The sequence below is a fragment of the Eschrichtius robustus genome, chromosome 2 (assembly GCF_028021215.1).
Source record: "Eschrichtius robustus isolate mEscRob2 chromosome 2, mEscRob2.pri, whole genome shotgun sequence".
Classification (NCBI taxonomy): Eukaryota; Metazoa; Chordata; class Mammalia; order Artiodactyla; family Eschrichtiidae; genus Eschrichtius; species Eschrichtius robustus.
In genome coordinates, this window is record NC_090825.1 from 173384515 (window position 1) to 173412150 (window position 27636).

A 27636-nucleotide genomic window follows, 5' to 3' on the forward strand; every position below is an offset into this window, starting at 1 on the left:
CTACAGTCGCAATGTTGTGCAGTCATACCACTATCTATTTCAGGAACTTTTCATCATCCCAAATGGAAATGGTACCCATTAAATGATAACTTCCTATACCACATTCCCCCAGCTTCTAGTAACCACTATTCGACTTTTTGTCTCTGTGAATTTGCCTATCCATTGTAACTCACTACGATGCATTTTGAGTTCATTTTTGTGAAAGGTGTAAGGTCTGTGTCTAGATTCTCTCTCTCTTTTTTTTTTTTGGCATATGGACATCCAATTATTCCAGCACCATCTATTGAAGACTGTCCTTTCTCCATTAGATTGCCTGTGTTCCTTTGTCAAAGATCTATTGACTATATTTGTGTGGGTCTATTTCTGGGCTCTCTATTCTGTTTTATTGATCTATGTGTTTATTCTTTTGCCAATTCCATGCTGTCTTGATTACTGTAGCTTTATAGAAAGTCCTGACATTGGGTAATGTCAGTCCTCCAACTTTGTTCTTCAGTATTGTGTTGGCTCTTCTAGGTCTTTGCCTTTCCATAGAAATTTTAGAATCAGTTCATTGATATCTACAGCCCGACAAAATCTATTAAAATTAAAAATACATAAGCCTGGGACTTCCCTGGTGGTGCAGTGGTTAAGAATCCGCCTGCCAATGCAGGGGACACGGGTTTGAGCCCTGGTCCGGGAAGATCCCACATGCCTCAGAGTTACTAAGCCCATGTGCCACAACTACTGAGCCTGCGCTCTAGAGGCTGTGCTCTGCAACAAGAGAAGCCACCGCAATGAGAAGCCCACACACCACAACAAAGAGTAGCCCACTCTCGCCACAACTAGAGAAAGCCCGCGTGCAGCAATGAGGACCCAATGCAGCCAAGAATAAATAAATAAATTTATAAAAAAAAAAAAGAATCCGCCTGCCAATGCAGGGGACACAGTTTCGAGCCCTGGTCTGGGAAGATCCCACATGCCACGGAGCAACTAAGCCTGTGCGCCACAACTACTGAGCCTGCGAGCCACAACTACTGAAGTCTGCATGTCTAGAGCCCGTGCTCTGCAACAAAGAGAAGCCACTGCAATGAGAAGCCCGCACACCGCAACGAAGAGTACCCCTGCTCTCGCAACTAGTGAAAGCCCATGCGCAGCAACAAAGACCCAACGCAGCCAAAAATAAATAAATAAATAAATAAATAAAAAATAAATTTACTAAAAAAAAAAATACATAAGCCTTTCACCCAGCAATCTCATTCCTAGAACTCTTTCCTTTAGAAATAAAATAATCAGCACATATGGACATAGGTATAAAAATATTTACTGCAGTGCTTTTTTTTTTTCTTTCAGGTAGCAGAGGGAATAAAACCTATAAAGCAAGTGAAAACCAGTTAATGGGAATGTGGTTGAACAAATTATGGTTCATCCACACCATGGGAGATTATCAAACAATTACAAAGAGTGAATTAGGACCTTAGCAGGTGGTCTGAGCAGTTTCCATAAGATACCCTGGGTAAAAAAATAGTGTATCCAATATGATTCCAATTTATAAAACAATAACCCTCACTCTCTATTTTTGGTCTATTTATTATGTACTATTATATTATTATTATTATTATTATTTTGTGGTCATGCCATGCAGCATGTGGGATCTTAGCTCCCCAGCCAGGGATGGAACTCATGCCCCCTGCAGTGGAAGCAAGGAGTCTTAACCACTGGACCGCCAGGGAAGTCCCTGTATTATGTACTTTTAGTCAATGAGCAAGAAGAATAACCTGGTAGAAAACACTGTAGGATGGTTACCTTGAAAGATGACCAATATAAGAGAAAATAAGAGAAAAAGAGAGGGTAGTTTGCCCCCTGGCAACTGTTGAAAACAGTAACTGTTTTCTCTAAACCAGTTCCGCTCAATAGAAATATAAATGCGACCCATGTGCACAATCTTAACCACATTACAAAAAAGTAAAAAAGAAACAGATGAAATTTAATAATTTTTTTAGCCCAGTGTGCCCCAAATATCACCAACATCATTGATATTTTTAAAAGCATCAGTGAGGCATGTGACATTCTTTTTCTGTTACGAAGTCTTCAGAATCCTGTGTGTATTTTAAACTTAAATCTCCATTCGGACTGGCCATGTTTCAAGTACACAACCACTCCCTGTGGCCAGTGGCCACCATCTGGACAGTACAGCTCTGAAGACAATCTATAGGAAGACTTGAGTGCCCCCTAGTGGCAGGCTCCATTAACTCCACCCTTCTTGGCAATCTGGTCCAACTCAAACATCAATCAGATTGTGTGGCTCCCTGCCTAGAACCCTCTAAGGCTCCCTGCTGCCACCAGGTCACGTCCACACTCCCAGGTTTAGCTTTCAAGGCCCCTCTCAATCTGAGTCCAACTCACCTCTCTCCAAAGGAGAGGATGTTTTCCACTCCTTCCCCCCAGCCACAGTGGACTTGCCCACCATTCATTCATTCACTCATCCATTGATTGATTCAGTGAATGTTCACTGAGGACCTAGGGGCTACCTTGGATCATGGGTGTCTTCCGAGAGTGAGTGGTGCTTGAGCCTCTGGGACCAACAGTCTGCACTTAACCAACTGCCTCCTTGGGCCTCGGTCTTCGCGTTTGATCTTGGACTTCACACCTTCCTGGTAGGATTATTGGTGGAACTCAATGTGATAACAAATGTAAACACACACCTGGCACACAGTGGGTGTTTAATAGATGTTGACTGAACCAGTGGTATCCTTGAGGCTTGGGGGCAGGGCAGGAAGCTGCAAGTAGAGACTCTGACAGCAGCTGGGGGATGGATGGGTCCATCGGGAGACAGGCTAGGCTGGAGCCCCAGAGAGATGGGTGCAGATGGCGGGGCTGGGGGTGGGTACCCAGGTCCTCCCTCTCCCAGCAGGACTAATCCACACCTGGCCCAGTGGCCCCAATCTTTGCAGAACCCACTTGTAATCACCTCCCTGCATGAAAGCCCTCGATGGCTCCCTGTTGATTTTAAAATAGCAAGAAAATCCCCGTAGATTGTCCCAGCCTCACCTCTCATTCCCCTCTCCCTTAGTTCCTGGTGCTCCAGCCACGCAATTCACACAGGGCCTTTGCACATGCCGTTCCCTCTCCTTGGGATGCTCTTCCCTTCCTTTCCCTCAGTATTTTTTCAAAATTTATTTTATTTTTATTTATTTTTGGCTGCATTGGGTCTTTGTTGCTGTGCACGTGGGTTTTTTCTAGTTGAGGCCAGCAGGGGCTATTCTTCGTTGAAGTGCGTTGGCTTCTCACTGCGGTGGCTTCTCTTGTTACAGAGCACAGGCTCTAGGTACATGGGATTCAGTAGCTGTGGCGCATAGGCTCAGTAGCTGTGGCGCATTGGCTTAGTTATTCCGTGGCATGTGGGATCTTCCTGGAGCAGGGCTCGAACCCATGTCCCCTGCATTGGCAGGTGGATTCTTAACCACTGTGCCACCAGGGAAGCCCTCCCTGACTTTTAACTCCTCCTTACCTGGCCAATCTCAGAGCAAGTGTTACCACCTTGGAGAAGCCTCCCCTGACCCTTGGCCAAAGTCAGGCCCTGGGGCACCAGTACCTCCCTTCCATGGCACTTACTACCACTAGAATGTGAGTTCCAGGGATCTTTGCTTTGTTTGCTACTGTGTCTCCCCAGCACCTAGAACAATGCCTGGTATACAGCAGGCACTCAATAAATGGTTGAGTGAACATTCCCCAGCCTCTGATAAACTGCAGGACGGCAGGGCCTGAAGCTGTTTCTGTTTCCTTCCTGTCCCCCGTGCCTGGTATGCAGTAGGTGATCAATAAATGGTTGTTACAGACATGGAGGATGCCCTCAGGCCTAGGTCACTGGGCGCCTGGGTCTTGGGCCACCACGTGGCCACTGCACATTTCTATCAGCTTGATCCCACTTGATTTTCCCCAGAAAATCACCGAAAGAGAGATTTTTCTTTCCTATTTGGAAGATGAAGAAAACAAGATCTGGAGGTTGAGAGCTCAGACTCCATATCTTGTTTACTCCTCTGGAGCTGATGAGGTTTCTTCTCCATCAGGAAAACTCTCTGTGGCAGGCTAGATAGAGCATCCCAAAGATGTCCACATCCTAATCCCCAGGACCTGTGAAAGATGGTACCCAACATGGAAACATATTTGCAGACGGGGTTAAGTTATGGATATGCAGATGGGGAGATGCTCTTGGGTTACATGGGTGTGCCCACTGGAATCACAGGGGTCCTTAAAAGAGGGAGGCAGGAGGGTCAGAGAGAGATAAGAGGATGCTACACTGTTGCCTTTGAAGATGGAGGAAGGGGCCACGGTCCAAGGAATGCAGGTGGCTCCCAGGAGCTGGAAAAGGCCAGGAAACAGACTCTCCCCAGAGCCTCTGGAAGGACTGCAGCCCTGAGGGCACCTTGATGTTAGCCCAGTGAAAGCCATTTCAGATCCTGACCTCCAGAACTGTAGAAAGATAGAAGATAGGAAATTGGCATTTAAAAAAATATGCGTTTATTTATTTATTTTTGGCTGCATGGGTCTTTGTTGCTGAGCGAGCTTTCTCTAGTTGCAGCAAGCAGGGGCTACTGTTCGTTGCAATGCACAGGCTTCTCACTGTGTGGCTTCTGTTTTTGCAGAGCAAGGGTTCTAGGCGTGTGGGCTTCAGTAGTTGTGGTGCACGGGGCTTAGTTGCTCCGGGGCATGTGGGATCCTCTCAGCCTAGAGCTCAAACCCGAGTCCTCTGCATTGGCAGGCAGATTCTTAACCACTGCACCACCGGGGAGGTCCAAAAATTGGCGCTTTTTAAACCACCAGGTTTGTGGTAATTTGTTACAGCGGCCATAGGAAGCTCATACACCCTCCAACCTGGGAGGAAGTTTCCAGCCGATCAGAGGGCAGAAGGCATCTGACAGATGCCGCATGACCATTACCTCAAGTTCAAAGCCCCGTGTTTTGGACACAACCAGCACATCTGCCCTAATTGTCTCCCAGAAACCAGTGGCCAGGTCTGCCCTCCCTAGTGACAGAGAGAGGATTGTGACTTTAGAAATGTGACAGAACCATCAGAGGTACAGGAAATGCATGGCTTGTGAAATGAAATGGCCGCCAGCAATTATTCATCCTACAGCTGCTTAAACATCCAGACTTCTCTCCATCAAGAGAGAAAACAAAAACCAAGAAAAACTCTGAGCTCTCAATGAAACTAACATGATATCATGTTTCTGGAGCTGCCCTGGGGAACAATGATGGCAGAGGAATCAGACTCACCCAGCCCCATCCCTTCAGAGACAGAGGGCGAAGGTAGAGAAGGAATTCTGCCAAAAGGCCGGGCTTGGATGAGCTCAGCAGTGAAACTGTGGCCTCCATATTTTTTTCAAAAATTGTGTAAAATACACATAACATAAAAGTTACCATCCTATTAGCAGATGCAAACTATCATATATAGAACAATAAACAACAAGGTCCTACTGTACAGCACAGGGAACTCTACTCAATATCCTGTGATAAATCACAATGGAAAAGAATATATACATATATATATATATATATATATATATATATATATGCGCATAACTGGGTCACTTTGTTGTACAGCATAAATTAACACAACATTGTAAATCAACTATACTTCAATAAAATAAATTTAATATATTTTACCATCCTAATCATTATTTAAATTATTTTAAAAAATTTTCCCACTTTATTGAGGAATAATTGACAAATATAATTGTATTGATTATAAGTGGACTGTGTGATGATTTGATATACATATACATTGTGGAATGATTTTTAAATGTGCAGTTTAGGGCTATTAAGTACATTCACATTGTTGGGCAACCATCCTCACCATCCATTTCCAGAACTTTCTCATCTTCCCAAACTGAAACTCTGTCCCCATGAAACACTGACTCCCCACCCCCTCCCCCAGCCCCTGGCCCCCACCATCTACTTCCTGTCTCTATGGATCTGACTCCTCTAGGGACCTCATGTGAGTGGGACCATACAGTATTTGTCCTTCTGTGTCTGGCTTATTTCATTGAGCATCATGTCCTCGTGGTTCATCATGTTGCAGCAGGTGTCAGAATTCCCTCCCTTTTTTAAAAAAAATTATTTATTTATTTTTGCTTGCATTGGGTCTTTGTTGCTGCGCGCGGGCTTTCTCTAGTTGTGGCGAGCAGGGGCTACTCTTCGTTGCGGTGCGCGGGCTTCTCAATGAAGTGGCTTCTCTTGTTGTGGAGCTCTAGGCACGCAGGCTCAGTAGTTGTGGCTCACGGGCTTAGCTGCTCCGCGGCATGTGGGATCTTCCCGGAGCAGGGCTTGAACTTGTGTCCCCTGCACTGGCTGGCGGATTCTTAACCACTGTGCCACCAGGGAAGCCCTCCTTTCCTTTCTAAGGCTGAATAATATTCCATCATATGGAGCTGGAGCGGGTGGGAGAAAAAGGAACCCTCCTACACTGTGAGTGGGAATGTAAATTGGTACAGCCACTATGGAGAACAGTGTGGAGGTTCCTTAAAAAACTAAAAATAGGGACTTCCCTGGTGGTCCAGTGGTTAAGACTCCATGCTTCCACAGCAGGGGGTGCAGGTTCCACCCATGGTTGGGCAACTAAGATCCTGCATGCCCCATGGTGCTGCCAAAAAACAAAACAAAACAAAACAAACCTAAAAATAGAGCTACCATATGATCCAGCAATCCCATTCCTGGGCATATATCGAGGGAAAACTCTAATTCAAAAAGATACATGCACCCCAATGTTCATTGCAGCACTATTTACAATAGCCAAGACATGGAAGCAACCTAAATGTCCATTGACAGATGATTGGATAAAGAAGATGTGGCACATATGTATGTACAATGAAATACTACTCAGCCATCAAAAAGAATGAAATAAAGCCATCAGCAGCAACATGGATGGACCTAGAGATTATCATACTAAGTGAAGTAAGTCAGACAGAGAAAGACAAATATCATATGATATCGTTTATATGCAGAATCTAAAAAAAAAAATAAGATAAAGATGAACTTATTTACAAACCAGAAATAGACTCACAGACTTAGAAAACAGACTTATGGTTACCAAAGGGGAAAGGGGGGGAAGGAGTTTGGGATTAGCATATACACACTACTATATGTAAGGACCTACTGTATAGCACAGAGAACTATACTCAATATTTTGTAATAACCTATAAGGGAAAAGAATCTGAAAAAGAATATATATATATATATGTATATACATACATATATAGATATATATATGAATCACTTTGCTGTACACCTGAAACTAACACAACATTGTAAATCAACTATACTTCAATTAAAAAATTTTAAAAATATTCCATCATATGGATACCACATTTAGTTTATCCATTCATCTGTCAATGGACAATGGCGTTGCTTCTACATCTTAGCTGTTGTGAATCATGCTGTTTTCAACATGGGTGTGCAAATATCTCTTCAAATGTGGCCTCCACACTTTGACCTGGAATGGTTGACCCACCTCCCCCACTGGACTTCCCTGAGCCCATGCCTTGTGTCTGACTCTGTCCTCAGGTGAGGTCCCTGAGAGTGTGGTCCTAGGGTCCCCTGAGAAGGGGGTCACCTTCTCTGCCTCCTCAAGATGAAATGAAACAGGTCCTCAGCAGGCACAAGCTGCTTATACACTTTGGTGACCTCAACTCTGCAAGCCCACGTGGGCTCTGCTGGTGTGCTGCCCCAGATTGGAATCTGGAGGGTTCAGGACACACTGGATGCAGAGGGATTGAAAACACTCTTGGGCTTCCCTGGTGGTGCAGTGGTTGAGAATCTGCCTGCCAATGCAGGGGACACGGGTTCGAGCCATGGTCTGGGAAGATCCCACATGCCGCGGAGCAACTAGGCCCGTGAGCCACGACTACTGAGCCTGCGCGTCTGGAGCCTGTGCTCCGCAACAAGAGAGGCCACGACAGTGAGAGGCCCGCGCACCACGATGAAGAGTGGCCCCCGCTTGCCGCAACTAGAGAAAGCCCTCGCACAGAAACGAAGACCCAACACAGCCAAAAATAAATAAATAAATTAATTAAAAAAAAAAAAAAGAAAACACTCTTGTGTCACACCTGGTGTCAGTCAACAAGCAAACAGGTTCTCTCAGGGGCTTGGGTGAGTGTTAACTGATAGAACCAACTATGGTTTGAATTGCATCCCCTCCTCCAAAAAAGACATATTGAAGTCCTAACCCCCAAAGGAAGTCCTAACCCTAACAAAGAATGTGACTTTGTTTGGAAATAGCGTCTTTACAGAGGCAATCAAGTTAAAATGAGGTCATTAGAGTATGACTTAAACCAATATGACTGGTGTCTTTTAAGAAGAGAGAAATTAGGATGCAGAGACTGTTTTAAAGTACAGGTCTTAATCTGCAGGTATGACAAAGCCAACAGATCAGGAGACAACTGCCATTGAAACGGTACATTGTTACTCACAGTTGCTAAAAGGAGGGGGCACAGTACGCCATGCAGGGCCACACGGAGAAGCACCAGGGTTTGTCAGGAGGCCTATGGAGCAAGGGGGAAAGATAGGAAAAAGCCTTTTATTGTGGTTTCCCGGGGAAAGGCCAGGCAATGCAGGGTAAGCACACTTGGGATTGGCCAATTTGAATAATTTCAGCAAGCTCTGGGCATAGGGACTGGCTCTAGCTATCTGGCACCTGGCCCTGGGGTGATTATGGTGGGGGAGAACTTGATAAAGGAGGTGGTTAAGGGTGTGGGCTCTGGATTGGTTGGTTTGCATTTGAAAGGCTCACTGGCAGGTGAGCCTAGGAATTAGTCCTGGGAGGGGCAGTCCCTGAGTCAGCAAGGCCTTGGGTATCAAAACATGAAAAATACAGATAACAAAGAGACATGCTTAATACGGAGACAGACACACACAGAGGGAAGATAATATGGAGATACACGGGAAGAAGACAGCCATCTACAAGTCAAGGGAAGCCTGAGGCTACCAAAAGCTAGAGAGAGACCTGGAACAGATCCTTCTCTCTCGTCCCTCAGAAGGAACCAACTCTATTGATACCTTGATTTCACACTTCTGGCCTCCAGAACTGGGAGACAATAAATTTCCATTGTTCTAAGTCACAAAGTTTATGGTACTTTGTTACGGCGGTCCTAGGAAACTAATATAAAATCTTTCTAGAGGGTAGTTGTGTAATAATCACATAAATATTTCTCTGTTCTTGAATAAAAATAAGGCTGAATACTATTCCATTGTACGGATCAACCACATTTTGTGTATCCATTCATCCTTTGATAGACACTTGGGTTGTTTCCACCTTTTGGCTAGTGTGAATCATGCTGCTATGAACATAAGTGTGCAAATATCTTTTCCAGACCCTGATTTCACTTCTTTTGGGTAGATCCCCAGAAGCTGAATTACAGGATCATACGGTAGTTCTTGATTTAACTTTTCATGGAAACACCATGCTGTTTTCCACAGCAGTTGCACCGTTTTGCGTTCCCACCAGCAATGCACAAGGGTTCCAATTTCTCCTCATCCTCACCAACACTAGTTATTGTCTGTTTTTAATTTAACTTAATTTATTTTTTATAATAGTCATCCTAGTGGATACGAGGCAACTTCTCACTGGCATCACAGTTAAAAAGCCTCTCAAAAGTACAGAGTGGTTTTCTGTTGTCTTCTGGCTTCTGGTGGTTCTAGATGAGAACGCTCTCCTTGGAGTCCTTCTTGGTTTTCCAATTCATGACATTCCAGATGTGGCAGGCATGTGTCTCTTCTTGGGGGTGCGTAATGGGGGGAGTCTGAGAGTCAGGACCCCTTTCCTTCAGAGACACAAGCCTGCCTTCAGCTCAGGAAATGTTTGCCCATTGTGGTTCTGTGGCTCTGTCCCCTCTGTCACTTCCAATTTCTCTTTCTAGAGTGTCAGGAAGCCCTCCCATTTGGGAGCTCCTGCCTTGGACGTCCAAGTGCCTTTTTGTTAAATTTATTTTTTAATTGAAGTACAGTTGATTTAAAATGTTGTGTTAATTTCTGCAATATATCAAAGTGATTCAGTTATACATATATAAACATTCTTTTTTAAAAAATATTCTTTTCCATTATGGTTTATCACAGGAAATTGAATATAGTTCCCTGTGCTATAAGTGGGACCTTGTTGTTTATCCATTCTATATATAATAGTTTGCTTCTGCTAACCCCAAGTTCCCACTCCATCCCTCCCCCCACCACCTTGGAAACCACAGGTCTGTTCTCTATGTCTATGAGTCTGTTTCTGTTTTGTGGATAAGTTCATTTGTGTCATATTTTAGATTCCACATGTAAGTGATATCATATGGTATTTGTCTTTCTCTTTCTGACTTACTTCGCTTAGTATGATAATCTCTAGGTTCATCCAAATAGGATTATTTCATTCTTTTTTGTGGCTGAGTAGTATTCCATATACGTACCACATCTTCTTTATCCATTCATCTGTTGATGGACATTTAGGTTGTTTCCATGTCTTGGCTATTGTGAATAGTGCTGCTATGAACATAGGGTGCATGCATCTTTTTGAACTACAGTTTTGTCTGGATATACACCCAGGAGTGGGTTGCTGGATCATATGGCAACTCTATTTTTAGCTTTTTGAGGAACCTCCATACTGTTCTCCATAGTGGCTGCACCAACTTACATTCCCACCAACAGTGTAGGAGGGCTCCCTTTTCTCCACATCCTCTCTAGCGTTTGTTATTTGTAGACTATTTTTATTTTTGGCTGTGCCATGTGAACATGCTTGCAGGTTCTTAGTTCTTAGTTCCCCAACCAGGGATCAAACTTGGGCCCCCTGCAGTGGAAGCACAGAGTCCTAACCACTGGACCGCCAGGGAATTCCCTGTAGATTTTTAAATGATGGTCATTCTGACCGGTGTGAGGTGCTACCTCATTGTAGTTTTGATTTGCATTTCTCTAATATTTAGTGATGTTGAACATCTTTTCATGTGCCTGTTGGCCATCTCCAAGTGTTTTTTTGACCAGCACTTCTTCCATCTCTCCTCCAGGCCAGCACTTTTGTTGTCAGCAATGGCCATCCTTCCTTGCCCTGGGCTGAGTGACCACTCGACCACATGACAGCTAAGTCACATCTGCCACCCCCAGAGGATTCTTAGCGCTCCCCCAGAGCTCCCTGCATGCTCTTGTGGATGTGCTGCTTCCATCCTCCCCATCACTCTGGCTTCAGAGGGATCACGGGGGACAAGTGGTCCCCTGTGCATCTCAGGCTCCTGCTCTCCAGTGGCTGATCCTGTCGAGGGTTGTCATTACCCATGCTTCTCCACTCTGTCCCTTGTTCCTTCATTAGACAGGCTGGTTGGGTGGGAGGGGACAAGGGTGACCATATATTGATAAGTATTGAAGCTGAATGATGGCGCCATGGAGGCTCATCACACTGTCTATATATTCGCTCTACTTTTGTATATGCTTGACATTGTCCATAACAAAAAGATTTCTAGAAACCCTGCATGATGTCTAGTGTAGGATGACCCCTGTACCAGGCTATTTCCTGAAGCACTGTCTGAAATGACTGAAGGTCTAGCCCCTGTAAGTCCACCAGCAGGCGACTAGGTAAATAAATCGCAGTTCAGCCCACCAAAGAGTCCTCTGTAGACATAAAAAAGAAGGAGCGAGTTATCTCGGAACTGACACAGAAGCAGTACCGAGATGTCTTAATAAGTGAAAAGAGCAAGTACATTCATAGCAGATTATTCACAAGAGCCAAAAGGTGGAAACAACCCAAATATGTGTCAGCTGGTGAATGGATACACAAACTATGGTCCATCTATACAATGGAATATTATTCAGCCATAAAAAGGAAGGAAATTCCTATACATGCCACAGCATGGATGAACCTCGAAATCATTATTAATAGTAAGAAAAAGCTAGATTGAAAGGTTACATATTGTGTGATTCCATTGATATGAAAAGTCCAGAATAGGCAGAGCCATAGAGACAGAAAGTAGATTATTGGTTGCCAGGGGCTGGGGGGAGGGGATAATGGGTACTTGATTTCATTTTGGGGTGATGAAAATATCTTGGAACTAGATAGAGGTGATGGTTGCACAACACTAATTGTGGACTTTGGTTAGTTTGATGTTATGTAAATTTGTATCTTAATTTAAAAAACAATAGGAAAGATACATGCACCCCAATATTCATTGCAACACTATTTAAAATAGCCAAGACATAGAAGCAACCTAAATATCCATCAACAGATGAATGGATAAAGAAGATGTGGTACATATATACAATGGAATACTACTCAGCCATGAAAAAGAGTGAAATAATGCCATTTTCAGCAACATGGATGGACCTAGAGATTATCATACTAAATGAAGTAAGCCAAAGACAAATATCATGATATCGCTTATATATGGAATCTAAAAAATGATACAAATGAACTTACAAAACAGAAATAGACTCACAGACATAGAAAACAGATTTATGATTACCAAAAGGGAAGGGGGGGAGGGATAAATTAGGAATGTGGGATTAAAATATACACACTACTAAATATAAAATAGATAACCAACAAGGACCTACTGTATACCACAGGGAACTATACTTAATATCTTGTAATAACCTATAATGGAAGAGAATGTAAAAAAAAAGAATATGTGTATATATATATATATATATATATATATATATATATATATATATATGTGAATCACTTTGCTGTACACCTGAAATTGTAAATCAACGATATTTCAACAAAAAATTTTTTTAAAAAGAATATATATATATGTATAACTGAACCACTGTGCTATACACCTGAAACTAACACTATAATGTAAATCAACTATACTTCAATTAAAAAAAATAAATTCAAGGTAAGTTAAAAAAATAAAAAATAAAATTTTATCCCAGTCCCTAAAATATATAAATAAATAAATAAATAGATAGGGACTTCCCTGGTGGTCCAGTGGTTGAGACTTCACCTTCCAGTACAGTGGGTGCGGGTTCGATCCCTGGTCGAGGAGCTAAGATTCCACATGCCTCATGGCCAAAACACCAAAAAACATAAAACTGAAGCAATACTGTATCAAATTCAATACAGACTTTTAAAATGGTCCACATCAAAAAAATATTTTAAAAAATTAAAATATATATACATACATATATAATTTAAAAAACAATAAAAATGATAATCATTAAGAGGCACTTATTTGGCTGACAAGTAAAATAAATGTTTACAAAAAGAAAAAAGGGAAGGATGGAACAATGCATATGGGGGTTAACATTTGTGTTCATTGTTAAAGAGAAAAGAATATATATGTTTCTGTATCAAAGAGACACAGGATTCTGCTGTCTCCCTCTGCCCAGGAGATTGAGGTTTGGGGCTTTGTGACCTGGATTCAGTTCTGCCTGTGATCTTTACTGGCTCTGGGGACAGGGTGAGTGACTTGGGGCTCTGTGCCTCTGTTTTCCCATCTGTGTGATGGGGATAGCAGAGTCTGCCTTGGGGGTCTGTTGTGAGAATGGTTGCGGGGGGGAACTGTCATTCCTGGAGAACCAGATGGGGAAGCTCTCGGCGTCCAGCTGCTGTCTCTGCCCCTCCCAGCCTGCCCCTGACCTTCCCGGGAACTCCAGGACTGGCCACCTCCCCAGCCTCATTCCCAGGCATCCGGCCAAAATCCCCGGCCAATGTGCTCCATCCTCCCTGAGCCCAGCTGCTTCCCGTGCTCAGACAAAGAGAACTCTGTCCCCAGACCACCAGGCCTGGGCAGGATCAGCGCACCCCACACAGCACACACTGCACTCCCATCCCCTCCACCGTGTCTCTGTCCCCAGCCCTGGCCCTGTGCCCCTGGACACGCTCTGCCAGCCCTGGCTCTGTCCTTCCCTCAGGCCCATGTTAATGGGGCATTTCGGAATCTTCTGCTCCTGGATGCACACAGTTGAGTTCTGTCTGCAAGAGGCGACTCCAGGACAGCACAGAAAGTTGGGGCGGGGGGATGTGGGGAGAAAGTATAGAGCTGGAATGACTTAGACGTTCCATACTGACCCTACAGGATGACAACAGTGTGGAGGTCCTCAGGGTAGCAAGAATGGTGTGGCAATGTGACAGGGACAGGTGACGATGAACAAGAACAGGGGGTGATGGAGACAGTGTGACAGAAACAGGTGACAAGGAGGAGACAGCATGACAGCAACAGGTGACATGGTAATAAGAAAATACCCTAGGGATTGGTGTAATGTTGGTAGGGCAGCCATATGACGGTGACAAGGGACAGTAAGGAGAGTGCTGCAGTGAGAGATGACAATATTAAGACACTGTCGTGGTAATGGGTGACAGTAGGGAGATGGTGGGGCAGGAAGAGTGACTGATGACAAGACGGGGACAACACAACATATAGGACCTTTGCCATCTCCTTGGCCATCAGGTGACTCAGATGATCTTTCCCCGGGTCTGGGAAGTGCCCCCTTCACGAGGCGGATCCCATGACAAAACAAGACACCGGATCCCCATTCTCCCAGTTCCCTTGAAGCAAGATGGGGACATACGCCCCCCACAGTCCTCCAGCCAGGTAACTCTGCCCCAAACTTTGATGGACGCTGGCGTCAGAAGCCGGGCCCCCTGGACTCCGTTTTGCTGAGGGTGGCACTGGTTTCCAGTGTCCAGGATCATTAAGCACCATTTGAGCCCGGGGAGCAGAGAGGGGACGGATGGTGTCTTGGTGGGACCCGATCTGTGGGCGATTTGGTGGTGACTCTGCTGGCTGCAGAACCCCCAGGCTTGGGTCTCCAGCCTCCCAGGGATTCTGCACCTGACCAAGGGTTCTTTCTGCCGTGACCGATTTCTGCTGCTTGCAGTTTAAGAATCCTGACACCCTGGGTGACGGTACAACTGTTAATGGGTGACAATGTCACAGCAATAAGGTAAGGGTGTAACAGTGACAGGAGACAACATGAATGTCCCAGGCAGTGGAGCAAACCAGAAAACAGCAAGGTGTCCCATGGACGGGTGACAGTGAGAGGGCGACAGCAGTGGGTGACACTGACAGGTGACCCTGTAATAGGAATTTGGTGGTCATGCAATATTGACAGGGAGACTGTGTGAATGCTCTACCCTTATGACAGTGTTGGGGTGCACGAGGATCCTGGAGGGGGAGTGAGAGCCTAAATGTCTCTTCATGACAGTGTGATGTAACAGTCATCCTATCGGTAATGGACACCAGTGTAGCAGACTCAGGCAGTGGAAGGCAAGGTGGTGTGACAGTAGTGAGGAGGGTGCAGTGGCAAAAAACACTCACTCCCTGCTGTCATTAAGAACTTCCACGTGTCACTGAGACTTCCAACAGCTCCACACCGCCTCTGTCTCACCACACCTGATGGATTCATTCTCCCCTGGCTTCCAGAGAGCGGGTAGGGAGAATTCTAGAAGGAATCACTGCCTGATCTACCAGCCTACCTCTGGGTTTAGCCATCTAAGTATTGGTCATGCCGTGTCCCTGGCGTGGGACTGTACCTCCCCACATTCCACACGTATGCTGAGCTGCTTCTGGGGCAGCCGGAACCTATCCCAGTGCCCATGTAAGGCACACTTGGCGGCTGAAGAGCAGACCAGGGTGGACCTTGGCAAAGGAGCCTAAGAAGCGGTGACACAGGCGTCCCCGAAAGCTGGCTCATCTACGACAGCCCCCGGGCCTTCCCACGCTGGAATTCCACACCTCTGTCAACTTGATCCTGGGGTTCCTTTCCTAGCTCACTCTCCCCACACCTCACCTTCCCTCCTGACCGTCCTCACTGGCCCCGGAAACCCCTCTCCCTCAGCCAGGATGCCCTGAATCTTGTCCTCAAAGTTTCGCTCTGCCTCATGCCCCCTTAGCCCAGCCCTGGAGCCCTCACTGCTCCCCAGACCCAGTTCTAGACCCCACAGAGCAGCCTTCAGAGTGACTCCTCTTCCTGGAAGCCCACCATGGCTCCCCTCAGAGGTGGGGGGACACTACTGAGGGCTCCTGGCCTCTGCTTACCCCTCCAGCTTCCCTCTTGCCCTCCTTCCCTTTTCTCCCCTCCCCAAAAGCTCCAGTTTTGCTCAATTTGCACATGTTCCATACTCTCCTGTCTCTAGGCATTAGCCTGTCTTGCCCCCAACTTTTCATATTTGCTCTTTTCCACTGAGCCTTCAAGGCTCCCATCCCCAGGCAGAATGCTCCTTTCTGGGCTTCCCTGATGGCGTAGTGGTTAAGAATTGGCCTGCCAAGGCAGGGGAAACGGGTTTGAGCCCTGGTCTGGGAAGATCCCACACGCTGCAGAGCAACTAAGCCTGTGCGCCACAGTTACTGAGCCTGTGCTCTAGAGCCCGCGAGCCACAACTACTGAGCCCGCGTGCCACAGCTACTGAAGCCCGCGTGCCTAGAGCCCATGCTCCACAACAAGAGAAGCCACCACAATGAGAAGCCCATGCACCGCAACAAAGAGTAGCCTCTGCTTGCTGCAGCTAGAGAAAGCCCGCCCGCAGCAATGAAGACCCAACGCCGCCAAAAATAAATAAGTAAAAAAAAAAAAAAAAAATAGAACGCTCCTTTCTTTCCCCCCTCCTGGGGTCCTTCTCTCTGGCCCAGGAGTGTCATAGAGTCCAGGTCTGTCTTGGGACCCATATTGGGAGATTATAAAAGTTATCTCTCTCGCAGAGTTTTTTTGGTGATTAAATGTGATAATGTGTATAAAACTCTTCACACCAAGTCTGGAATATAAGCACCTGCTAAATATCACCTCAAATTATTATTTGCTATTTATTTATTACATTCCAGAAGTACTTGGATGGAGGCATGATCAGCACAATCAGCTTTGGGAATTCAATAGGGTAAACTAACAATTTCAGTGTGGGGAATGGATTTTTGAACTGGGCTTTGCCAGATGCATAGGAGTTTGCTGAGTGGAATAACAGCCTCAGGTTCAACAAACAGCTTCTGACTAATCTGCAGATTCAGGCTCACTGGTCTGGTGGTGTCTGTTCTCAGAGGTGGGAAAGTAGTGGGGAAAGCTAGAAAGTTTTGTTTGGATATAAGCTCCAGCTAGGGAGCAGAAATTCTGAAATTCAGCCCCTGTGACAGATGGAGAAACTGAGGCTCAGAAAGTCTAGAACTTCTGGATTCTTAAACTCCTCATTTTGAGAATCCAATGAAAAATGTGGACCTCCTCTCTAGAAAATGCATCTTTGGCCAACGTTTTGCCTACATTTTTAGGGGCTTCCGGATCTCAGTCTAGTTAAGAATCCAGGCCCCAGGCGCCAGGTAAGTTTCCCAAGTCACCCTTGGAATTCTCCTTGCCCGAGCGAGGAGGCGGCGGCTCGGGAGGATGTAGGAGTGGGCCTCCAGGTGAGTCCCGGGACCATTCAAGCCTGGTTCTCTTCCAGGCCACCCCAAATCGCAGCCCCATCTCAGGGCACCGCCACTCAATTTCTATCCGAAAACGTGGTCCCCCCAGCCTCCCCACGCCGCGTCTCAGCCCACGCCTACGGCTCTATACCCCCCATCCCATTTCTTCAGCCCCTCGGAGTTTCTCCCGGAGCCCCAGGCCCTCCCCCAGCTCCAGCCCCTCCCTCCGCCCGGCATCGGAGCCCCCGGCCCCCGCCCCCGGAGCTTCAGAGGTGCAAACGCGCCCTCTCCCAACTCCTCCCGCCCCCGACTCCCCCCGTGTGGCAGCTCTGGGCTGGGAACTCGGCGGGGTCGGCCTCTCGGTTTCGCGTTCCCGCCCCGGGCCCCCGGCGCCGCGCCGAACCGGCCCTCCAAAGCCGAGCCCCGCGCGTCCGCTCGCCGCGCCTGCCTCCACACGCGCCGGCTGGCAGGTAGGGGAAGCGCGGGACCATCGGCGGGCGCAGGAACCGGAGAGCAGCGGGTGGGGGTGAGGCAGGGGCGGGAGGAGGGGGCCGGGGCGACGGAGGGGGAGGGGATTCCTTTGTTTGCAGCCGGCAGCTCCGGACCCAGCCCGTTCCCCTCCCCGCGCTCCGCTCGGCGCCGGCGTGGGGCGCGGGGACCTGGCGCGGGCGGCGGGCACAGCCGGGCTCTGACCCGCAGGTGAGGGCGGAGCCGAGCGTGGTCGCGGCTCCCGGGCCTGCGTACCCGGCCCTGCCCGGTGGAAAACGCGGCTGGCGGGCTCTGAGGACGCGTGCCCCCTCCTCGTCGGCGGAGCCCGGGATTCCTCGCTTCCCGCCCCCGCCTCCCCCGGTTACCCCGTGCAGTGCGCGCCGTCCCCCCACTCATTCATTCCACAAACTCCCGGGCGCAGTTCTCAGAGGCAAAGTGGGGAGTGAGGGAGGAGTTGGATCAAGCCAGGCCGGAGATGGAGGCCCCGTGGGCCCTGAGCTGCCTAGAGAAGGCGTCCTCGGAGTGCAAACCAGCCGGGACAGCCTGGGAGCAAGAAAGGGGTGCCCCTCACCAGCCGGGCCGATTCTTTCTCTCTTCCCCGTCAAAGGTGACAAAGATCTTTTCTTTCTCCAAGGACCTTGGGACCACCAGGTCAGACTCTCATGTTACCCCAAGGCCCAGAGAGGGGCAGCCACTGGCCCAAGGGCACACAGCAGACTCCCCGTCTGTTCTGCACCCAGGCCCAATTCTTCTCCCTGGTGCGGAAAGTGGTACTTGAAAGGGGCCCCCCATGAAGGCCACTTGGTCTGCCTTTTGTTCCCTGAGGGTTCATCTTCCATCCTCCTAACCTTTGCCTGGTTATCTCCTCTGCCAGGAGTGGACGTGTCCCCATCGCCTCCCTCCCATCCTTCCAGGTCCTGGAGAGAGCCAGCCACCTCCTCTCCTGGAGGGTAAGGTACCCTTGATCTTCTTCCCCTCCCTCCCCTCTGCCTGGGCTTCAGCTCCCACTCAGCCCCTCACTAAATGTGTGATGGCTTTTGTTTGCTCCTCTGTGAAGTGGGCACAAAAGCTGTCCCTTCCCTGCTGGGCAGAGGGGTGTTCTGTCCTTTGGGAAGTTCCAGCCTGTGCCCCCTGCTCCTGGAATCCTTTCCTCTCATCTGGATGCCTGCCCCAGCCTCTTCAACTGCGTGCTTCCTCTGGGGCCCCTGCAAGTCCTTCCACACTCCATCAAACACCCATTTCTGCCCTTGTTCCTCCCACTTAGAGCCCTTCAAGGGCTCTCCATTGCCCTTGACTTACAAGTAGAAGCTCCATTACACAGGTATGCACTCCTGAAACACCTTGGCTGCTTGCCACCCCCTCCCCTCCACTCAACGGTCCACGATCTTCTTGCCTCTGCTCTCAGTGTGCTGTGTCTGCCCCGACACCCTTCTCTTGGATGACTCCATTGCTGAGACATCACACCTCCTCTGAGAAGCCTCCCCTGACTGTTCACCTGCTTGCGGGTCGGGGTTGGATGCCTCCCTGGGCTCCCACAAGCCCCCAGTTTCTCCATCCCGGCAGCCGTCCCACTGCTTCTGGTTCTCCTGGGTGCCCCGTGGCCAAGGGCTTCTTGCTGAGGTTGACTCTGCTTCCTCTCCGCAGCCTCCAAGGGACACGTCATGGTTCTGGAGGGTCTGTGCTTGACAAGGAGAAGGGCCGGCACCCACACCATGGCCCGGGACCCCTTGGCTCGGCTCCTGCTGGCCTGGACAGCCCTGTCGTGTGTGGCGGGTGTCCAAGGCCGTTGGGATGGGGCCGTGGAGCCTGCAGGTCTCGGACGTGTGCGCAGGCGTGGCAGCCCAGGCTTCTTGCAGGGGTGTGTGGTACCCGGGATGCTGAGAAGCCCCTGGGGTGTGGGCTGGGCTGGGCTGTCCTGCTAGGTGGGGGGGATGAGGCCCAGGGGATGTCCAGCTGGGCAGGGACTCACCAGCCATGCCTGCTCTCCTGAAGGCCGAATGTGTGTGGCTCCCGATTTCATGCCTACTGCTGCCCCGGCTGGAGGACGCTGCCCGGTGGGAACCAGTGTGTTGTGCGTGAGTGTTGCCCCCTTCCGGAGGTGGGGGGCGCAGGCAGGGGACACTGGGGCAGTCCTCTTACTTACTGCCAGCAAGTCCAGCCTTGTTTAAAAGTGGACTTGGCCTGGGACGTCTGGCTAAGCCACAGGAATGGCCCTTGCTTCTGTCTGCAGGCTCCCAGGCCACCCGCCCGTGTTTCTTTGTCATACAACTTCCCTGTGTCTGTCTGCTTGTTGGTCCGTCTGTCTGTCTCAGTCTCTGTCTCTTTCTGTCTTGGTCTCTCTCTGAGTCTCTGTCTCTCTGTGTCTGTCTTTTTCTCTGTGTGTGTGTCTCTCAGTCTCTCTGTTTCCCCACTCCCACCCCATTCTAATGTGTCTAGAATCCAACTCTGCTCCCAGGAGATGCCCCCTCGCCTCCTCCCCAACAGTACAGCCAGTGCCCCAGCACCTCCAGCTTCTGTCCTTACTCCTCAGCGTTTCTGGCCCAAAGAGCACCTCTGTCTCCCAATGGATCCAGCAGAGCCTTGGCCCCCGGGGCACCCATGGGGTGGGGATGGCGGAGGATTCGGGTCCTGGCCTTGACCGTAGCCTGCTACCCTCCAGCGGTCTGTAGGCACGCCTGCGGCGAGGGCTTCTGCTCCCGACCCAACCTGTGTGCCTGTGCTGATGGGAAGCTGGCCCCCAGCTGCGGGGTAAGCCGAGGTGAGCAGGAAGTGACCCCCCCCCCCAGGACTTCCCTGGCGGTCCAGTGGGTAAGACTCTGCGCTCCCAACGCAGGGGACCTGGGTTCGATCCCTGGTCGGGGAAGATCCCGCATGCCGCGTGGCGAGGTCAAAAAAAAAAAGTAAAAAATGAAAAAAAAAATTATAAGCTTAAAAAAAAAGAAAGAAAGAAAGTGACCCCTCCCCCCCCAGGGGTGGGAAGAGAAGGTGAGAGGCTTCCCGAAGCTTCTGGGAGCCCAGGCTGGTTTTGCTGAAGGACCAGAGCCAGGCTGGGCGCACCTGGTCCCAGCGCCTTGTACGTGCATCTCGGGGCCTTCCTGTGTGTCCCTCTTCCCCGCCCGCAGGGTCGGGGTGCAGTGTGAGCTGCATGAATGGGGGGAGCTGTCGAGGGGAGTCCTGCCTGTGCCAGAGGGGCTACACGGGCACTGTGTGTGGGCAACGTGAGTACCCACCACGCACACCTGGGCTTGGGACCCCAGAGGTCAGGTCTCTGCTGCCACCTGCCCACCGCCCACGGGTCACTCCTCTGGGACCAGGATTGGAGGGGACACACTCATTGTCACAATCTTATCTCTTGATCTGGGCCGGATTGTGGGGATTTCTGGGTGAAGGAGGGCTCGCCAGAGCCCCAGCTCCCTCTGCTGCTGGGGGACCTCAGGCCACACACATCCCCACTTCCTCCACAGCCGTCTGTGACCACGGCTGCCACAACGGGGGCCGCTGCATCGGGCCGAACCGCTGCGCCTGTGTGTACGGCTTCATGGGGCCTCAGTGTGAGAAAGGTACCAAGCTGAGCGCGGGGCAGGGGTTTGGGAGGAGGAGGGCTTCCTGGCAGCCCCTGAGACGTGGCCAGGCCCTGGGAGGGTCCAGCTGACCTCCTTCCTGCTGTCCCTGCTGCTGTGAAGGGCAGAGAAACTGTGCTCCAGGGAAGGGAGTCACGGAGGGCTTCCTGTAGGAGGGATAAGTCGGAGTTCATGAGATGGACACGCCCCCTCATGTTGCATCCTCACTGTTGAAATGATCCCACGGGCTGAGGTGGGTGGAGGTCACCTGTTGGGAGGCTGTTACCAAGACAAACACAGTGGAAACAACAATGTTTTGTGAGAAGTTGGATGTTGGGGGGTGGGGTGGGCAAGGGGAGGGATGGAAGCAGGGACAAATCCCAGGTTTGCTCTGAAAACTGGAGGGAAGGTGGTGCAGCTGGGGGTAGGGAGGGGGAAGACCCTGAGGCTCAGTGTTGGCCGAGGAGCCTGTGGGTCACCCAGGAGGCAGCTGGATACCCACGCCTGGGGCTGCCCCGTCCACGGGGCTGAAGCCCAGAGGATAGTTGAGGTTCTTGGGGAAGAAAAGGGAGGGCGATTTAAGGGTCCACCAGAGAAATGGAGGCCACGGGCGGCTGAGAATGAGAAAGTGAACAAGAGCAGGTGACGTTGGGGATGCCCAAGCTGGCGAGCTTTTCAGCTGTAGGAGCCATCAGAGTGCCCTGTGTGTCCAAGGAGCCCGGGAAGGCAAAAATGGGCAGGACCCTGGGACTCACCCCAGTGTGAAGGGTGCTGCTGGGGATGGAGGCCCATCTGTGGCCGAAGCCGGGTTGGACAGGATATAGCCATGAATTAGAAGCTGGAGGGGCTGGGGGTTACCTGGGTTTGAGAGTGAGCATTTGGAAACTGGATTTGGCAAGAAAACAGAGTTGGAATTCAGGCTGACATGGGGAGCAGTCGGGATGGCTGAGGGAAAATGAAGGTTAGTGGAGAGGGTGGGAGAGGAGAGGCCTGGAGTGGGGCGTGGGGGCCCCAGAGAGAGGCAGGGTTGGGCGCCTAGGCAGGAGTGAGTGGGGTTCCAGGGTCCTGGATGACTGAGGTGAGATTCTGGGGGCCGTGTTTTGCTTTAGGAAGTCAGGACTGTCGCGGGTCTCCCCTCCTTCATACAGGCCTGGGGGCTGGCTTTGGCGTCTCCTTCTGGAAGGGGCTTCCCTTGGTCCAGTGCCAGCCCCTTGATTGGAGCCATCTGGAGGATGGAGCCAGGAAGTCACATCTGGGCCCGTGCACGGCGGTGGGGGGACCAATGAGACCACCTTCAGCTGGGTGGGGAGGGGGTGTCAGGGATGCAGAGTTGTGGGTTCAGAGCATTTGGGCGGATGCTGGGTCTGGGAGATTTGGCAGAGCCAGATGTGTGCTCAAGGATGAGAGAGGCTCTCCAGCGGGGCATCCATGGGTCCCTGCCCGGGCTTGAAGGGAGGGTGAGCCTGGGGGAGTGGTGGGGGTCTCCAGACAGGCCCTGGGCTTTGTAGGCTTGGAGGTCCTGGCCTCTGTTGGACGTTGGTTGGAGAATGCTTTGGAGAGAAAGGGTTTTGAAGGGTGAATAGGAGTTCATCAGGTAAGGAAGGGGAACAGTATGAGTAAAGGCTTGTGGTCAGGAAAAAAACCTGGTGTGTTGGTATAGGGAGGCTGGGAAGGTGGCTACCGCCGTGATCCAGGTGAGAGAGGTAGAGGCCTGAGTTGGGCTTGCTGGGATGGAAATGCAGAAGACTATGGGGTGGGGGCAGCCTGAGGCCAGCTGCCCACATCCATCTGCCCTGCAGACTACCGGACAGGGCCCTGCTTTGGTCGAGTGGGCCTGGAGGGGTGCCAGCACCAGCTGACAGGCCTCGTCTGCACCAAGGCGCTCTGCTGTGCCACTGTGGGCCGGGCCTGGGGCTTCCCATGTGAGCTCTGCTCCGCTCAGCCACACCCCTGCCGCCGGGGCTTCATCCCCAATATACACACGGGGGCCTGCCAAGGTGAGTGGGGGCCCAGTGCGTGAGGACCGAGGTCCTGGGAGCCAGGGCTGAGCTGGAGCCCTCAGCAGCCTTGGTTTCTCCCTCTGACGTGCCTCTCATTCCCTTGCAGATGTGGATGAGTGCCAGGCTATCCCAGGCCTGTGCCAGGGGGGCAGGTGTGTCAACTCTGTGGGTTCCTTTGAGTGCCGCTGCCCAGCTGGACACCAGCTCAGTGAGAACAGCGCCAAGTGTGAAGGTGCGCGACAGGGAGAGGTTCAAGCTGGGACCTCCTCTCCGCTCTGGGCGGCTCAGGCTCCCCTGCAGGGAGGAGGAGGTGGAGGTGGGGTAAGGCTGGTGGGGGGCTGGACCCTAACCGGACATCTATCTACATAGATGTGGATGAGTGTCTCAGCGTGCCAGGCCTCTGCTCCGGGGGCGACTGCACCAACACGGTCGGGAGCTACGTGTGCACCTGTCCCCGTGGTTATGCCAGCAGCCTGGACGGGACCCGTTGCCTGGGTGAGTCAGGGCCCAGGGGGGCTGGAGGGGCAGAGGGCGGGTAGGAGACAGACCCTGCTCATCTATCTCTGCAACCCTCTGGCCCTCGGGCTCCTCTAGCCCTTCGATTTCTATGTCCTTTTGTCATTTTTGGACCCCGGTTTCCATCCCTTCGTTAATTCTGGTTCCCTACCCATTGGCCTTTGTGCTCTCTGGACCCCAGTCTGAGAGGCCCTCTAGCCCCCATCTCGATGCCCTTTAGCTCTCTGGTCCCCTGTCTCGGTGTCTTGCCTTCACGGGCCTCCTGTGCCCCTCTGCCCCTCGGACTCTATGCCCTTCTGGCTCGCTGGTTGCCTTTCTTCCCTTTCTGGCTCCCGCCTCTGTGCCCCTCTAGCCCCCGCCTCTATGCCCCCTCTGTCCCTCTAGCCCCCACCTCTATGCCCCTCTAGCCCCCACCTCGATGCCCCTCTGCCCCTCTAGCCCCCATCTCGATGCCCATCTGGTTATCTGGCCTCCGTCTTTATGCTCTTCTGCCCATTACCCTCTCTGGCCCCGTCTCTGTATCCCTCTTTCCGCTCCCGAAGACTTTTTAAAAGTACCCCATCTTCCCCCACACTGTGTTTGAGATAAACTGAGGCCCAGAGAGGGGGAGGTTTGCTTAAGCCAAATCCACAAGTCCAGAAGAGAGAGCTACCCACCCCAACTCCCCAGACCACCCCGCTCCCTACCCCCAGCCAGGGTGGGGTCGTCTGGGCTGTGCCTCCCCCTGGGCTCACCCTCCTGGCTGGTGGGGGGGATCCTTGGGCTCTCACTCCCTGTCCTGCTGTCTTGATGAGCTGGTCATTAGACTTCAGAGGTTGCCAGTGGCCAACAGGGCCGGCCAGGAACACTTGTGGTGGGGCATGGGCAGCGTCTTGGTTTGGGGAGGTGGGGTGGGCTTGGCAGGTCTCCAGCACCACTCGGACCTCTCAGGCTGGGTCTCTACCAGCCAGGACACGGAATATTGTGTCTGGAGTTCTGCCAGTGTGCCATGGCCAGCGCCAGACCTATTTATTCCTCCACCTCTGGGGGCCATCTTGGCTGGCATGGAGGCTACCTCTGGGCACGTCCCCTGGACTGTGAGGCATTTCCCAACTACTAAATAGCAGAGCCTAGATTTGAACCAAGGTCAGGTGTCCTCTGAACATGGGCTTGGAATTCAGTCCTGGGTTCCAACTGCTACTTAAGCTGCTTGCATACTCTGTGACCTTGGGCGAGTGACTTAACTTCTCTGGGCCTCAGCTGCCTCATCTGTGAAATGGAGATAATGGCAGTACTAAACCACATGGGGAGGATTAAATAACAATTTATGAAGAGATTTGCCCAGGGCTGGATGTAGGGGGCACTCAATACACATTCACAAAGACAGGGGAGCAGGGAAGTTGGGGTTGTGACTGCTTAGCAGGTCCTGATCACAGTAGGCGCTTAATAAGCAAAGGCAGCATCATTTTCGTCAAAATTCTTACATTTTGTCTCGTCTTCCCTACTTGAGAAGCAGCTGCTTGGTCAGGTCCCCTGGGGTTCAGGGATTTGGGTTTCCATCCCGCCTCGCTCTCCAGCAGCTGTGTGACCTTGAACAAGTCTGTTGACCTCTTCTCTCCTGGGCAGGCCCAGTCCTGTTCATGGGCCAGGGGTGGTACTGGGAGTGCAGAGCCTCGACTCCCACACATGCACCTGGGGACCCCCCCCCTCCCACCAGGTGCATGGGGTATGGCTTGGGGAGGTGGAAACGCTTGCTGTTTTCTCCGCCTCGGGCAGCTCAGGGACAGCTGCAAGGGCCCTCCCAGCTGGTGGGAGGGGTTTTTCCGCTGTGGGCCACTGGCCAACATTTGTGGGTTTTCAAACCTAAAAATAAGCTCTTCTGGAGTCAGAGCTTGAGAAATATGATCACCGTGTAACGCCATCAGGCTCGAGGGCACAGTGGAAGCGTCTGTGGTTCTCGTACCTGGGGAGTCTCTGCCTCAGTCTCCCCAAGAGTTGCAGCCATCAGTCCACCAGTCTGCTCCCCCAGCCCCTCCTCAAATTCACAGCCTCTTAGGTTTCCCCAGAATGCCCAGGGCTGGTAGGCGGGGACACACAGATACAGATCCCAGCATCTCTGCTTGGGCACCCAGCATGACTTCTCACCGGGGCAACCCCCTGAACCAGGGGTCTTCCTCAGTGTGGTTGAATACCCACAGTGACAGGGAGCTTCCTAACAATGCCAGCTTTAGATGTTGGGACACTTTTGCTCAGCATGAGCCCAAGTCTCCCTCCCTGGGGTAATTTGGAAATCTTGGTAATAAGATCCTCAGTGAGGATCGGCCACGTGCCAGATACGGTGCACTCTGCAACACTCTACCGAGGTGAGGTGGGTGCTCTGGGCATCTCCTATCCATGGATGGAGAAACTGAGGCACAGAGAGGCAAGGAGGTCTGTCCTGCAGATGGTGCTGGTAGAGCTGGGATTTGAAGTCTGTAACGGATCCTCCCGACCCCTCACCCCCCTGCAGACCACCGTGCTGGCACTTGCTTCTCGGCGCTGATCGTGGGCCGCTGTGCCGGAGACCTCGCTGGCCACTATACCCATAGGCAGTGCTGCTGTGATACAGGCAGGTGCTGGGCAGTTGGCCCGGCCCCCGAGCTGTGTCCTCCGCGGGGCTCTGGTGAGTGGCCTGGAGCCACCTCCCACCTTCCTCTGCCCCCAGAGCTTGGCCTGCGGGTTGGGATCCCGGGGCACAACCGAAGGCTTGGCTTCCAACCCCGCTTCCTTGCAGATGAGTTCCAGCGACTGTGTGCCCTGGGCCTCCCGCTGCTGCCCTCCTACCCAGGCCCCTTCCCCGGCCTCCCTGGCTTCGGATCGAGTGGCAGTGTGGGTCCTGGCCTGGGGCCGGCCCAGCACAGGCCCCACGGCTCCAGTGGGCGTGGGGTTCCCAGCTTGGGCCTTGGTGACACCAACATTGGTGAGGACTTGGGATCCAAGGCTCCTCCCTTGGGGGAAGGGGGTCCAGGCCTCAGAGACAGAGAGTCAGGGCTTTGGAGTGTGGGTCCTGGCCTGGGCAGTAGGGATGAAAGTACTGACAGTGGTCTGGGGCTGGGGGTAGATTGGGGATCCAGGCCTCCAGGTCAGGGTTTGGGTTTTAGGTGAGGGTCTAGGGCTGGGGTGGGGGCTGGGGGTCTCAGCCAGGGTGGAGGTGTGAATCTAGGGCAGGACTCTGGGCTGAAGTGGGAGAGCCTGGCCATAGGGGTAGGGTTCCAGCTTCTTGAGTGGGTGTCTGAACCCGGAGGTGAGGTCCAGACCCAGGGGGCCAGCCCGTGCTCAGGTGCCCCATGTCGGCCCTACTCACAGGCACAGCCACGCTGAACCAGACCATTGACATCTGCCGACACTTCACCAACCTGTGTCTCAATGGCCGCTGCCTGCCCACATCTTCCAGCTACCGCTGCGAGTGTAACGTGGGCTACACCCAGGACGTTCGGGGGGAGTGCATCGGTGAGCAGCGGCTGGGGCAGAGGTGGGCTGGGGGCAGGAGGAGCGCCCTGGCGGGCTGGGGCTCAGGGTCCTCTGCCTGCAGACGTGGATGAATGTGCCAGCAGCCCCTGCCACCACGGAGACTGCGTCAACACCCCCGGCTCCTACCACTGCCGGTGCTGGGAGGGCTTTCAGGCGACGCTCACCAAGCAGGAGTGCGTGGGTATGGCCGTCCATCGGAGAGTGGGGGGTGACCGGGAGCCTGGCTGATGGAACCTGCATCTGAATTAGAGCCTG

The 27636-nt window shown here is 51.5% G+C and overlaps 1 protein-coding gene across 1 annotated transcript in view; it reads left to right on the top strand.

The window, feature by feature from the left end:
- Positions 1–27636, top strand: part of FBN3 (fibrillin 3) — a 106856-nt gene that overhangs the window by 27693 nt on the left and 51527 nt on the right. Inside the window, exons 3-16 of the mRNA XM_068534988.1 lie at positions 17437–17797; positions 17918–18189; positions 18731–18766; positions 19461–19674; positions 19809–19891; positions 20476–20574; positions 20939–21034; positions 21281–21376; positions 23176–23373; positions 23483–23608; positions 26381–26533; positions 26645–26830; positions 27217–27360; positions 27443–27562. Of these exons, the coding sequence (XP_068391089.1) occupies positions 17437–17797; positions 17918–18189; positions 18731–18766; positions 19461–19674; positions 19809–19891; positions 20476–20574; positions 20939–21034; positions 21281–21376; positions 23176–23373; positions 23483–23608; positions 26381–26533; positions 26645–26830; positions 27217–27360; positions 27443–27562 (2184 nt within the window). The remainder of the gene's footprint in view (positions 1–17436; positions 17798–17917; positions 18190–18730; positions 18767–19460; positions 19675–19808; positions 19892–20475; positions 20575–20938; positions 21035–21280; positions 21377–23175; positions 23374–23482; positions 23609–26380; positions 26534–26644; positions 26831–27216; positions 27361–27442; positions 27563–27636) is intronic.